Source organism: Gavialis gangeticus, unplaced genomic scaffold, assembly GCF_001723915.1.
Source record: "Gavialis gangeticus isolate Ggan-Ray unplaced genomic scaffold, GavGan_comp1, whole genome shotgun sequence".
Lineage (NCBI taxonomy): Eukaryota > Metazoa > Chordata > Crocodylia > Gavialidae > Gavialis > Gavialis gangeticus.
In genome coordinates, this window is record NW_017729032.1 from 217941725 (window position 1) to 217954292 (window position 12568).

A 12568-nucleotide genomic window follows, 5' to 3' on the forward strand; every position below is an offset into this window, starting at 1 on the left:
CTCAATCCACATTTTTACTGACTACCTGTCTTGTATGCATACCAGACCAGCCTCTGGCTTCTTTACTTTTCATTCCATCCAGAAAGAGCACACACCAACTGCAGAAAATTCCTTAGCCTGACGAAGGGTTTGAACCCGAAAGCTTGCTTAATAATTGTTTTCCAACTATTTAAATTGGTCTAATAAAAGATACTGGATTCACCCAAAGAACCTTGTCTGCCATTGTAGATCTATTATTATTTTTTTTTGTGATGCATGGACTATGAATTCATTTCAGAAAGCCCAAATACCTACCATATCACTAGTAATCAGAATAGATATGGGATTGATGTCTCAGAACCAAAAACAGCATGTATAGACCTGTACTCTGAGAGTTTCCTACTAAAAACAATTTTTTAAGTCTTCAGGACATGTTCCCAGGTCCTGAAGACTTTTCTATAACCACATATATTGTTCTCAATAAGGTATGGAGCATCTCGGTTTTTGTTCAATTTAAGCTTGCTTAAGGTAACACAGTACTTAGTTGTTTTGAAGCACTAATATCAGCTGACATCTTACAGACTTCTAAGCTACTGTCTTATTCTTTCAAGTATGTTTAACTAGAAGCTGTGTACTATCTACTGCAGAGAAGACTTTTTCTTCCTGTTCCCTGTTTTGGTCATAATTAATGGCTCCAGAACTAATTAGCTAGCTGCCTAAACAAAATGAGCACCTAAACAAAATGAGCAATGCTTTATTTAATTTCTAGTGATAAATCTTAGCTATTTCTTTTTCTGATAGGAACCAGTCTCTTCATTTACATCTTAAGCACTATGGTGTGAACTGTGATGACTGGTTATTGCGCCTCATGTGTGGAGGAGTTGAAATTAGAACAATTTATGCAGCTCACAAACAGGCAAAGGCTTGCCTCATTTCACGACTAAGCTGTGAACGGGCCGGGACCAGGTTTAATGTACGGGGAACAAATGATGATGGTCACGTTGCTAATTTTGTTGAAACTGAACAGGTATGATGTGTTCTGTGTTGCTTATGTGCCTCTAGTCAGTGTAAACAATGTGTAGATAGTAACTAAATGTTGGCTTGTTGCACTTAATCCGGTAATTGTGGGCCAGATATTGGTGTAGTTCTTTTGATGCCAGTTAACTTAAATTACTAACTGAGGATCTTGCTCTGCATTTGTAAATTATTATACCAGATTATATGAAAGTATAAATCATCCTATGTTTTGTTGCTCTCTCATGGTTACATGGTTTGCCAAGAGTCTGAGTCTTGCAGTTGTGTGGGTAAATCGTGTCTCAGAATCGCTGCAGTTTTGCGGAGTCCCAGTGACTTCAGTGTTCCCCTAGTGAGTAGGAAACTACTCTCTCAGTTTGCTTCAGAGGGTGGTCAACAGGTAGCACTATAACTTTCTATCAAATCATTTATTAGTTAACTGTCACGCGTGGTAATAAATAAAGCTTCACTTGCTTATATTCATTGGGCTGTTGTGTTTTTAGGTCCTTGCTGCTTAGGCCCATTTGGTCTTAAACTTCCCTTGATCTGAGTTTCTTTTCTTGGCTTCTCTAACATGATTCTTGGGCACAGATTCTGTTTCCTCCTTTGCAGAGGTGGGATTACACATAGCTCAGCTGCCTAAAACAATGCTTGACTCTCCAGTTTCCTCAGTTGCTTCAACATGCTCTTATTTTCCATAACTGAAGACGCACAGAAAAATTGCAGTTTACAGAGTAATTATTTGGGGCAAAACAAAGCAGGCAAAACAAACAGATGCATGGAGCTTTGCAGCAACTTGTAAGCGCAGCTACACTTCACTTAACACAAAAGATAGATCCAAATAAATAATAAAAACCCTGTATTTATTTCCCTGCCTTGTTTTTTTTCACCACTCCAGTGTTCTTTGGGCTTAGGTCAGTCCTCTGGGATGTCCAAATCAAAGATAGTCTTTCAAACCTGATGGTGTTTAACACCAAAAAATGCAAGGTTCTCCATCTTGGGAGGAAAAACCTGCAGCACCCTTATAGGCTCGGCAGTGCTACACTGGCTAGCACTACGGAAGAAAGAGACTTGGGGGTCACCATTGACCACAAGATGAACATGAGCCTGCAATGCGATGCTGCAGCTAGTAAAGTGACCAAAACGCTGGTTTGCATCCATAGATGCTTCTCTAGTACTCAGCCTTGGTGAGGCCACAGCTAGAGTAGTGCGTCCAGTTTTGGGCTCCACAATTCAAAAAGGATGTGGAGAATCTTGAGAGAGTCCAGAGGAGAGCCACATGCACGATCAGAGGTCAGGAAAACAGACCTTACGACGATAGGCTGAGAGCCATGGGGCTCTTTAGCCTGGAAAAGCGCAGGCTCAGGGGTGATCTGATGACCCCCTGTAAGTTTATCGGGGTGACCACCAGTATCTGGGGGAGTGCTTGTTCACCAGAGCACCCCAAGGGATGACGAGGTCGAATGGCTATAAACTACTGCAAGACCGTTTCAGGCTGGACATAAGGAAGAATTTCTTTACTGTCCAAGCCCCCAAGGTCTGGAACAGCCTACCATTGGAGGTGGATCAGGCACCTACATTGAACACCTTCAAGAGCAAATTGGATGCTTATCTTGCTGGGATTCTATGACCCCAGCTGACTTCCTGTCTTTCAGGTGGGGGGCTGGACTCAATCTTCCAAGGTTCCTTCCAGCCCTAATGTCTGTGAAATCTATGAATTCTATCGCTACCCCCATCTCTCCACTGCAGGTCACCCTCCATTTACTACAGCAGGAGCAGCCAAGGTTAAACACAATCCCTGATATGAAAACATACCTTCACTTATGCCCAGCACATCTTTCTGAGTGTCTCTGAGCACCCTGGAGTTTCAGTTCTAGTATCAACACTAGGGATAGGGCTATGTAAACAAGCTGTAGTTACTGTGCATTAATTTTAGTCAATGCGCAGTAACTCATGCTATTGCACAGTAGCACCAGTGCATGGGTTTTCACAGGCACTAACTGTGCAGTAGCCTAGTATTTCTGCACAGTAGCATATTAGCACAGGTTTCACCCAGCATGCTACTGCGCAGTGTTAAGCTACTGTATAGTTACTGTCTCGTGTAGACGCAAACACTGAAGAGTAAGCCATCTTGCATTTACCGTGGGATAAGAGCATGGGCGTGGACAGTGACAACATGATAACCAGAATTCATACGCTGAACATAGCTGAATTCAAATTGTCACATTACCAAATCATAGTTTGCTTTTATAACATTTGAGAGCATGTTATTTTTAATCTGGGACTTAATTTTGAGTTTTCTGGATAAAATACAGTAGCAGATTTAAAAACTGTGACTAAACAATGAGTTAATGTGTATTAAAACCTTCAGTGTTATATCAGAAATAAATTAATGTCAAAAGTCTTAAACTAATAAACATAGATCCATAAACTAATAAATTGTGTTTGCTCATAAACAAGAGTGGACTGAAATAAATAAATAAGGAAAAGGAAACCAAAATGCCATTCAGAATTTTCAGAGGAACTTTAAAGAAAGCCTTGAAGATGATTTTGAAAGGATGGTTACAGACCAGTTTGATTTGAACATGTGGTTTTATAAGATTCTTAAATGAGATTTATGAAGAAATAAAATGAAACTTCAGGTCTTCTGTTGTCTAACACCTAAATATTACTAACACATGTATCTAAGAGGTACATATGAAATCAGTGTTGTAAATAGTATCAGTGTTGTCCTATTACATTTTCACAGGGGGACAAAATGAAACTCTTCTGAAGTCAAAATTTGTGTGTGCAGTATGGGCAGCTTACTGTCAAGTAGTTTAGTTCATAAATAAGAACTTTAACATTACTTGATTAAAAATAACTCTTGACAGTTCTGCTTATCCTGTGGAGTATGCAGTATATTTGAATGTATTTTAGATTATTTAAAAAACGTTCTTTTTCCAACTCCCCAATTGTTCCTTTGCAACAGGTGATTTTCTTAGATGACTGTGTGTCTTCCTTCATCCAAATTCGTGGATCTGTTCCATTATTTTGGGAGCAGCCAGGCCTGCAGGTAAATAAAAGATAATATGAATATAATGTTAAATCTAAGTAATTTGTGTGTTAGCTGTAGTTTTTTCTTTTACAATACCTTCTCATATTACAGCATTTAGGCCACTGGTCAGCAACTTTTCAGAGTTGCAGGCCAGAACAAACTGAATTGGGTTTGAGGCAAGCTGGCATTTTCAACCTGGCTGCTTCTGTCATCTCTCCCTGCCCCGCCCCCATTCCCAAGTTGCAACATGGGTACAGCACCTGGCCCCGTCACAAACAAAGCCAAATTGTTCCATGGGTCCCCATTGTAGGCCATTTTGCCCACTTATTTTTCTGTTTAGGAGCCAGTCAGTGTTGCAGCTAGCTGACTGGTGGCATTGCTCTGGGGTCACTGGATATTATTTCCTCCAAGAGCTGAATATGCTTTCTCTCTAAAACTCCTAACATCTTTTGGTCTAAAGTTTTTTTGAATTCTTCCTTTTTTAATATAAATAATTATCTGACAGAACAGGTTGTTCTAGAACATACAAAAGGATACATTTCTCTAGATTTAGACTGCTTTATATTATTCAATTCAAGTAATTGTCAGACTAAGAAACACTGACTAAAATATGATTAGCCCTAACGTTCTTGGAAGAGGAACTGTATTTTTAAAATTTACAAAAGAAGAATGAAATAAGAATCTAGTAAAAAGGAATTAGTCAGAGTGAAGAATTAGGAATTTTTAAATGTAGTACGAAGGCCATAGAATACTTGTTTCCATTTAAAGTAGGGAAGGAGGGCCCCCTTTACCTGTTATAGGTATTAAGCAATTAACTAGCTAATTGCATGATTACCTTGAGACCAGTTACGCATGCAAAGTATAGTTACCGTGCCATAAAAGCTACAACTAGCTATAAAGTTAGACCTTGAAAATGTGTATTAGCTTTATAGCTGGTTGCTATTAAGCTTTAATTTGCATATGTAATAGGGTCTCCCCTGCAGCTGGGAGCCCCATTAGCTGATGGGGCTCCCAGCTATGGGGCTGTACCATGCTCAGCCAGGGCTGATAGTTAAGCAACTGAGGGGAGACTCAGCCCCAGCAGCTACAGAGTCTGGGTCTTGGCAGCACCCCTCAGCTTCCAGGACCGGTGTCTCAGAGCTGCCGCTGTCTCCCAGTTCTGGGGGTTTCACACACCCCCAGGTTGGAAGATTGCAGCATCTGAGAGTGCTTTCAGTTGTGGGAGCTTGCTTCTTTTTGGCTGCCCCTGCACTGGCAGTAAGGCACAATGGGATCTAATGCGCAGTCCCATAATTGTACCTCCTGCCTTGCATATGTCACATGGCAGGAGGCACTACTGTGTGCATCACACATTGGATCCCATCACATCTTTACCTGCATGTGTAGAGGGACCTTAGTAATTAAGCAGCAAGGTTAAAGAGGTTGAATCAAAAATATTCTTCAGAATATAGAAAATAAATCTAAGTGAAGCCAGTGTAAAGGAATGCATATAGAAAGTAAGGTACATGATGTAAAAAAAAAAAAAAAAATGTTTAAGTAGGCAATTTAATTTTACTCTTCTGATCAAAGGTGGGATCTCATCGTGTCAGAATGTCAAGGGGACTTGAAGCTAACGCACCAGCTTTTGACAGGTGAAGTAGTGGATGTCTCTTTCACCCCCCCCCACTAGATTTTTCTTAACTGAGTAGAGCTGTGGTATAGCAAAACACTTGAAGTGAGCATGTGATGAAGTTCAGATGAACTACTATTGCGCTTAAATGAATCTGAAAAATGTTCAGATAGCAAAATACTATACCAAATTGAGACTAACTTTTATATCCATAAATGTTTTCTTATAATGCTTTGTTTGGCAACCTTTATAATACAACTGAAGTTGAGTTTCATTTCATACCTGAAAACACCTAGCCCAGGTATCATGACTTCTTGGCACTGATTACATATTCCATTAAGAAGAATTTATGCTACTATTGTCCTAATTAAATAGTGGTCAATTGCCATTTACTGTTATTGAGTTAGACTGATTCCTTGGGAGCCATCCTAGTAAAATGGCTGCTGCAGTTAATGGAGTACTTCTTTACTGTTCCAGGCGAAGTTTGATTAATGGTATATGCTATGTAGTAATTATGCTAGTTTTCCACCTGACAAGGTGAGTGTGATTTTTTTTGTTTGTTTGTTTGTTTTTCTTCTAACAGGCATTTCCGAACCCTTAAAAATGTATATGGCAAGCAAATTATTGTAAATTTACTTGGGGCTAAAGAAGGAGAGCACATGCTTAGCAAAGCCTTTCAGGTAAACATAGTGATTATCTGGTCCTGTGGATATTTTTGGAATCTGTTTGTCTTTTTAAGAGGCTGTTAAGTAGCCATCAAAGAATGAAACAAGCATGTTATACTGCTTACTGTTAAAATAAAGCTATGTCCATTTTGCTTAGTCAAAGATTCTAAAAGCTCAGGGTAGTCTCTAGGATATAACAAAATGAAATGAATGTTAAAATAGTTGTAATTACAACCTATACTGCTCAGTGTGTTCTTCATCTCTGCTCTTATTTTTCAGTAAAAAAAAACTATGTAGCTGTTCATTGATTACAAAAAAAAAAAAAAAATTAGCCTCCCATAAATATTGGTTTGTCTAAAGAAAAACGTGCATGTTTTGTAAATATGAAACAGCTGCTTGGAGTATAGCAAGTGCTTCAGATTTGCAATTTTTTTCCTCCAGAATCATATTTTAGAAATTCTTGGTTATATTTGATGGGTATGAAGTACTTTTTGCCCAACAATATAGTAGTTTAGGCTTAAATAGAATGGTTTTCTTTAAATGAAAGAAGGACCACTATTCAGAAGAACCAATATTTTGATTGTAAACTATTTGCAAGAATTCTTGCTAGTGGGTTAAATATAATAAAAAAAAAAAATGTATAAGACTCTAATCAATTAGAGTAGAGCCTCCAGTTTCCTGTATTACTTTCATCATAGGAAAGACCACTTGTGTCACTGAGGCCTCTGGCAGACATGCACGTGAAGATGCAAGATCCCCACAATCGCACATGCAGGGCAGGAGATGTGATTCTGGGATCCATCATCAGATCCCATCATGCTTTATTGCTGTGCAGAGGGACTCCAGGATTATGATCTCAGGCTCCCTCTGCACCTGCTGGGAGCCCCATCAGTTGATGGGGCTCCCAGCTTGCAGGGGCGCACCATTGTATTACAGAAAAAATGTCTTCCTGTGTTCAGTTAACATTCTATTTATACTCTGAAGAAACAAATTGCCAGCTTTTATTTTTGTACTAGCTAAAGTTATTTTTCTTTTTTTCCCCCTAGCTGTTGAGCAGTTCACTTAAAGCTATTATTTCCTCTTGGTTATTTTCCAGTATTACCATGGTAAATGTATATAAAGCTGAGAATTAATTTAAGTTTAAATAGGTTTTTTTTAAAAAAGTAATTATCTGTTCTGATAAACTTTATCTCTTTAAAAATGGAAATTTATAATCATTCAATCGCAGTTTCTACTACTGGACTTCCACATTGCCAGTGCTAGAATTAAGTATTCAAGGAAGTATTATCAGTAGTTCTAATCTCAAAATGTCCTTTTCAGTGATGCTATTTTGAACTATACTTTCAATGTGACTATCTATATTAATACATGATGAGCAGTAAGAACTCCAATAAATTCCTTTAATCTTTTGTCCATCTTACCTGCTTTGCCTGCAACACTACTTGTAAGGTTATATGCTTCTGGCAAATCAAACAGCCACAATTAAAAAAAACAAAAACAAACAAACAAACAAACAAACAACTGTCTGCAAAAAACCAAAGCAAAACCTCTCAATCTTAATGATCGCCTTTTAAATTCCTTAATTATGTGGTCTCATTGTTGATGCATGTTCCATTCAGTTTTGCATAAGTGGAAGGTTTAATACAAATTCTTTTATTAACCTTCAGAGCTAGATGCAACTATTGTATCCTGTATGCAAGGTGATAAACTCCCCTTCTTGTTGCTACAGCATTTGTTTCTATACTGTAGTTCTGGAAGTGTTATCACTGTGGGTTTATTTAAAAATATTGATGGTCTTTAATAGATATTTCTAAAATTAGATTTCTGATTTTCTTTCCTTAGTTTTAATTGTTCCATAAAATAGACAGGTCTCTTGAACAGGAGGCCTGTTCAGTTGAACTTGTAGCACCAAGGCAGTCTGCCATTTTACAGAGCAATTAAAATTGGGAGGGGTTGTTGTTTGTTGGTTTGTTTTTTAAACATCTGACTTTTTTTCTTTTTTTTTTTTGTAAAATTCTGCCATATGTTGTAGCAGTAACTATTCCTTTTGTGAAAGAGTGCAGCCAAAATTAATTACAGTGTTAGCCAGAAAATAAAGTTCTGGTTGTCTTTCATTAAAACTCTGCAATTCAGTTCAGCCAGTAGTGGTCTACCAAGATAACGGAGATCAGAATTTTGTCTGCAGATTCTTAATTTATCCAGTAAGTTCTTTCCTGTTAACTTATCTAGAATATGAAAGCCCAGGCTTACAAACTATTGTCTCAAGATTCTGTTCCATTGAGACCAGAAATGTGGAACTCTACCAAAGCACATTTATACAAAGTCTTTTAAGAGAAAATAGGCAATTCAGTATCAGAAATAAGTTGTGTAGAATTCAGATGCAGAGTCTGATAAGGTTTCTCTGTTTTGAACTGTATCTTGGTGGAATGTGTTGCTTTGATACGTGACTATATTTGAGGTTTGTACAGACAGCTCCTTCCTCGTATTGGCATATGTTATCAGATGACTGCTTACATGCAAAAATAATATTTTAAAGAAATCACTAATTTGTTTAGGTGTTTTAAAATGCAGTTTAACAATAGAAAGCTGAGAACCAGCACCATAGGGGGGAAAAAACCCCAAATGAACTGTTGACAGGCTTTCTGATTTTAGAATTTTTATATAAACTGCAGCTTATGGGCTGGCAGTGACTACAGAGACCTGCCTAGTTCTATGTGGAGGTTGAGAATCCTAGAAACACATTTAACAGCAGAATGTGTAAGAGCTACACTGTTTAGTGAATGCTAGCATTGCAGGTAGAACACAAATCTGATTCTGGTTTTGGCAGAAGGTCACAGTTTAGCTGTCAGTCATTTATTTATGAGAATGATGCAAGTACATACAAGTTATCAGGCTCATTTTTACTGAAGAGAAAATTGCATAGTGGGGAAGATATAGAACAAATTGATTTAGTATTTTGATGGTGGTGACATCAACTTGTTTATTGCTTGGTGTATTTATATCACTTTTTTCCTCTCCCGAATATTAGAGCCACCTGAAAGCTTCAGAACATTCTACTGATATCAAAATGGTGAACTTTGACTATCATCAAATGGTTAAAGGTGGAAAGGCAGAAAAACTACACAGCATGCTTAAACCTCAAGTTCAAAAATTCTTAGAGTGTGGATTTTTCTATTTCGATGGAAAGGAAGTTAAAAGGTTTGACTCAGTTCCCCATTCCATCGTAATATGTTGCCACCCTAACTTTTTCGTTATTCAAGCCTCAAGAAGAGAGAAACGTTTCTAGTTATTTGTGTGGAATTAATTATCTTTACTTTTTCTAAAACAGTAACTAAGGCAGAAGTATGAATCAGTCATTTTGCTTTTATATGTAAATTTATGTCTTGTTTGTATGGGTTTCTAAAGTGATGCTAAATCCTAAATCTGTTGTTATTTGTCTAAGTTTATGGCCATCTAAGCCATAAGTATTATCAAGCATCTAACCATCTAAGTATTATTAAACAATACTTCTGAGCTTTTATAGTAAATTTCCAGTAATGGGGAAAATAAGTATGTTGTAAAATAAAATGGGGTCATCTTCTTGAGAATGAGGAAGGGCCCGTGGAGCCAGGCAGTAGCTTTGGTTTATCGACTTTCCTGTACAAAGCTTTCAAACAGGGTAATTTTGGGGAAAATGTTCGCTTCAGTATTATAACAGTTTACAGTTTCATAACAGTTTACAATTTCAATGTCAGCCAATATGAGAACACTCCCAGTTGTTTGTTTTCTAATGATATTTTGTTCCCCAAATTCTTCATTTAAACTAGGATTTTTACCCCCCACCCCAACTTCTTTAGAAAGTACATATTCTGTTTCCTGGTGTCTGGAAAGGGAATTCATTGCAGTGTAATGCTTTAGTTTAGAAAGCAAAGAACACTTCAAGAAACTGAGGGCACACTGGCTTTATTTGCAAAAGATAAATTGCTTATGTCTAGTCAACACAGATGCCAAATTTATTGCTATTAGTAGAGCAAACCTATTGCTGCCAACTGTATACAAGCATTGCTTTATAATGATACTCTTGTAATTATTGAACCTTAATTTACTGTCCTTGCCTTTGTTGATGGTTTTATAATACTGAGTTATTTCATTTTTTTTATCTTGTACTTGGCACAGATATCAAAGTGGTACTATCAGGACAAATTGCTTGGACTGTCTGGATAGAACAAACAGTGTACAGGCTTTCTTTGGCTTAGAGGTAAGAAAATAATGTAGATGCCTAACAACAGTACTTTGCATTGCAGATATTTTCTAATGCTTCTTTTAAAACTAATGAGTCAAGTTAATCTTCCATATGAAAGAGAATTACAACATGTGCAAGTTATGTGCAAGAACTTGATTTGTAGCATGACATTAGGTGCGTAGGATAACAAATCTTGGTAGCTCAGTTCTTGGAACATACAGGAAAAAGTCTTCTGGTCTACTGCTGATGCCTTCTCCTATTCTTGTATGTTTTTGTTGTCCCTCATTAAGGTTCAGGCTTAAATTCCAAAGTAATAGTGCTTCAGTCCTGCATAAAAGCATTTGTGCAAGGCAATTCCTGTGCATGAAACTGAACTTTCCCAGGTTTGCTCTTGCAGTAAGCATTGTGGATGATGTTTTTGGTACCCAACGGTAATTCTCTTGAAAGCTGCCACTAGTTGTTCAGGAAACCATGGTTACTGGGCTCCTCAGTTTTGTGGATGAGGGAGAATGTTAGTTGGGGCCAAGGTGCATCCAAATTCAGTGTCCAAATTCCTATGAAATTGTATTCCCAGTTGTCTGCTTACATTGAAAATACATGTTTCTGATACTAAAAGCTATAAAGCAAAGCCTGAAAACATGAACAAAATGTCAACTGATATAGTATATATGATATAATAATAAAATGTCCAGTTTTCAAGCAACCTGAAACAATAGCTGTAAGGGGTTATGAACACTCCACTCCTCCAACAAATTAGCTCTAAAGATAAAAATGGGTACCAAATGGAATATTGTGGGCATTGTAAATTGAATTAAATATAAAAATAGTACTACTAAAAATATTTACATTTATAATTTCCAACAAAACTACAGTCCATAGACTTCTAACCAGAATTTAGCCCGAATGATTTGTGGAGTACAAAGCATTTTGTTTACTTGGAGTTTCCCTGTCGAGTTGTATTTTAGCCTTAGTCCACTGATTTGTCCATAATTAACTGTCAAATGTGCTCTCATTTTTTTTTGCCTTTTTTCCTTTTTTTTTTTTTTCCACTGTTTTAACTCCTGACAGTCATATATGCATGGTGGATGTAGCCAGAGGTTGGAGTATTTAAAGTTTTGTAGCATGTTATCCGCCTGAGTTGCAGGCAGTCGTGGTTTTTGAGTCATGGAGTGCAGAAAAATAAAAGGAAAGAATCCTACTTGTTGGTCCCCATAACTCTGGGTGGGTTTTGAAAATCTTATTTTTTTCCCATGTGATGTACTTCATTCTAGGTATAGTAAAAAAGAGCTATGTGGCTTAAAAATCCCAATGTTCTTGACTAAACTGTTTTACAACTCCACCTCATGTTGACTTGCCAAGGAAAAAATAGTGATTTATAACCTTAAAGAACTTTTCTTATCTAAAACCTGTTTCCAACTTGGTTTTGGGTTTGACAGCTCATTACAGATTCATATCTAGTTTTGAAGCATTCCAGTCTTAGGTTAGGCTGACATTAGGAGTTCACCGATAGAGATTTTGTACAGATGACCAATATTTAAGGAGGCATATGGGCTGATACTTTCCTGATGCAGCTGCCTCCAGCTGGTAAGTCTGTGTGGTGGAGGGGGGACAAGCCACTACCCCCCCCGCAATGAGGGGGCAGGTGCTGCCCAGATGGGCAGGGGAGCATGGAGCTGTGGCTTGTGCGAGGTGGAGAGGAGGGAGGTGGTTCTTGCTGCTGCCTGCACCCCGGGAGGGCACCAGGAGGGGGGTTCCCCTGGATCTGCATGGGGTGGGGTGGGGTGGGCTGCAGCTGGGGCCGTGCGGGACTCTGCTCAGAGCAGGTGCTGGCAGCTCTGGGAGGATGCTGCCTCCACCCCAGATTTCACTGCCACTCCACTCCCAGCACTGCAGCTGCCTGGCACAGCGCTGGCTCTTCCCAGTGCATGGGTGGAGGCAGGGTGTTGAGCCGGGGCTGTGGTTGGTGGCAGCAGTGCTGGCAGCGGACTGGCGGTGAAATTTGGGGTGGATGAGAATAGGATGGGATTCAACACAGACAAGTG

General features: G+C 38.4%; 1 protein-coding gene across 7 annotated transcripts in view; it reads left to right on the forward strand.

Annotated features, from left to right (window-relative positions):
- SYNJ1 (synaptojanin 1) overlaps nt 1-12568 on the forward strand; it is a 132481-nt gene that overhangs the window by 41079 nt on the left and 78834 nt on the right. For all 7 annotated transcript variants that reach the window (XM_019524473.1, XM_019524476.1, XM_019524477.1 and 4 more), the window contains exons 5-10: nt 781-1006; nt 3965-4048; nt 5600-5661; nt 6223-6319; nt 9333-9502; nt 10460-10541. In XM_019524473.1, coding sequence (XP_019380018.1) covers nt 781-1006; nt 3965-4048; nt 5600-5661; nt 6223-6319; nt 9333-9502; nt 10460-10541 — 721 coding nt within the window. The remainder of the gene's footprint in view (nt 1-780; nt 1007-3964; nt 4049-5599; nt 5662-6222; nt 6320-9332; nt 9503-10459; nt 10542-12568) is intronic.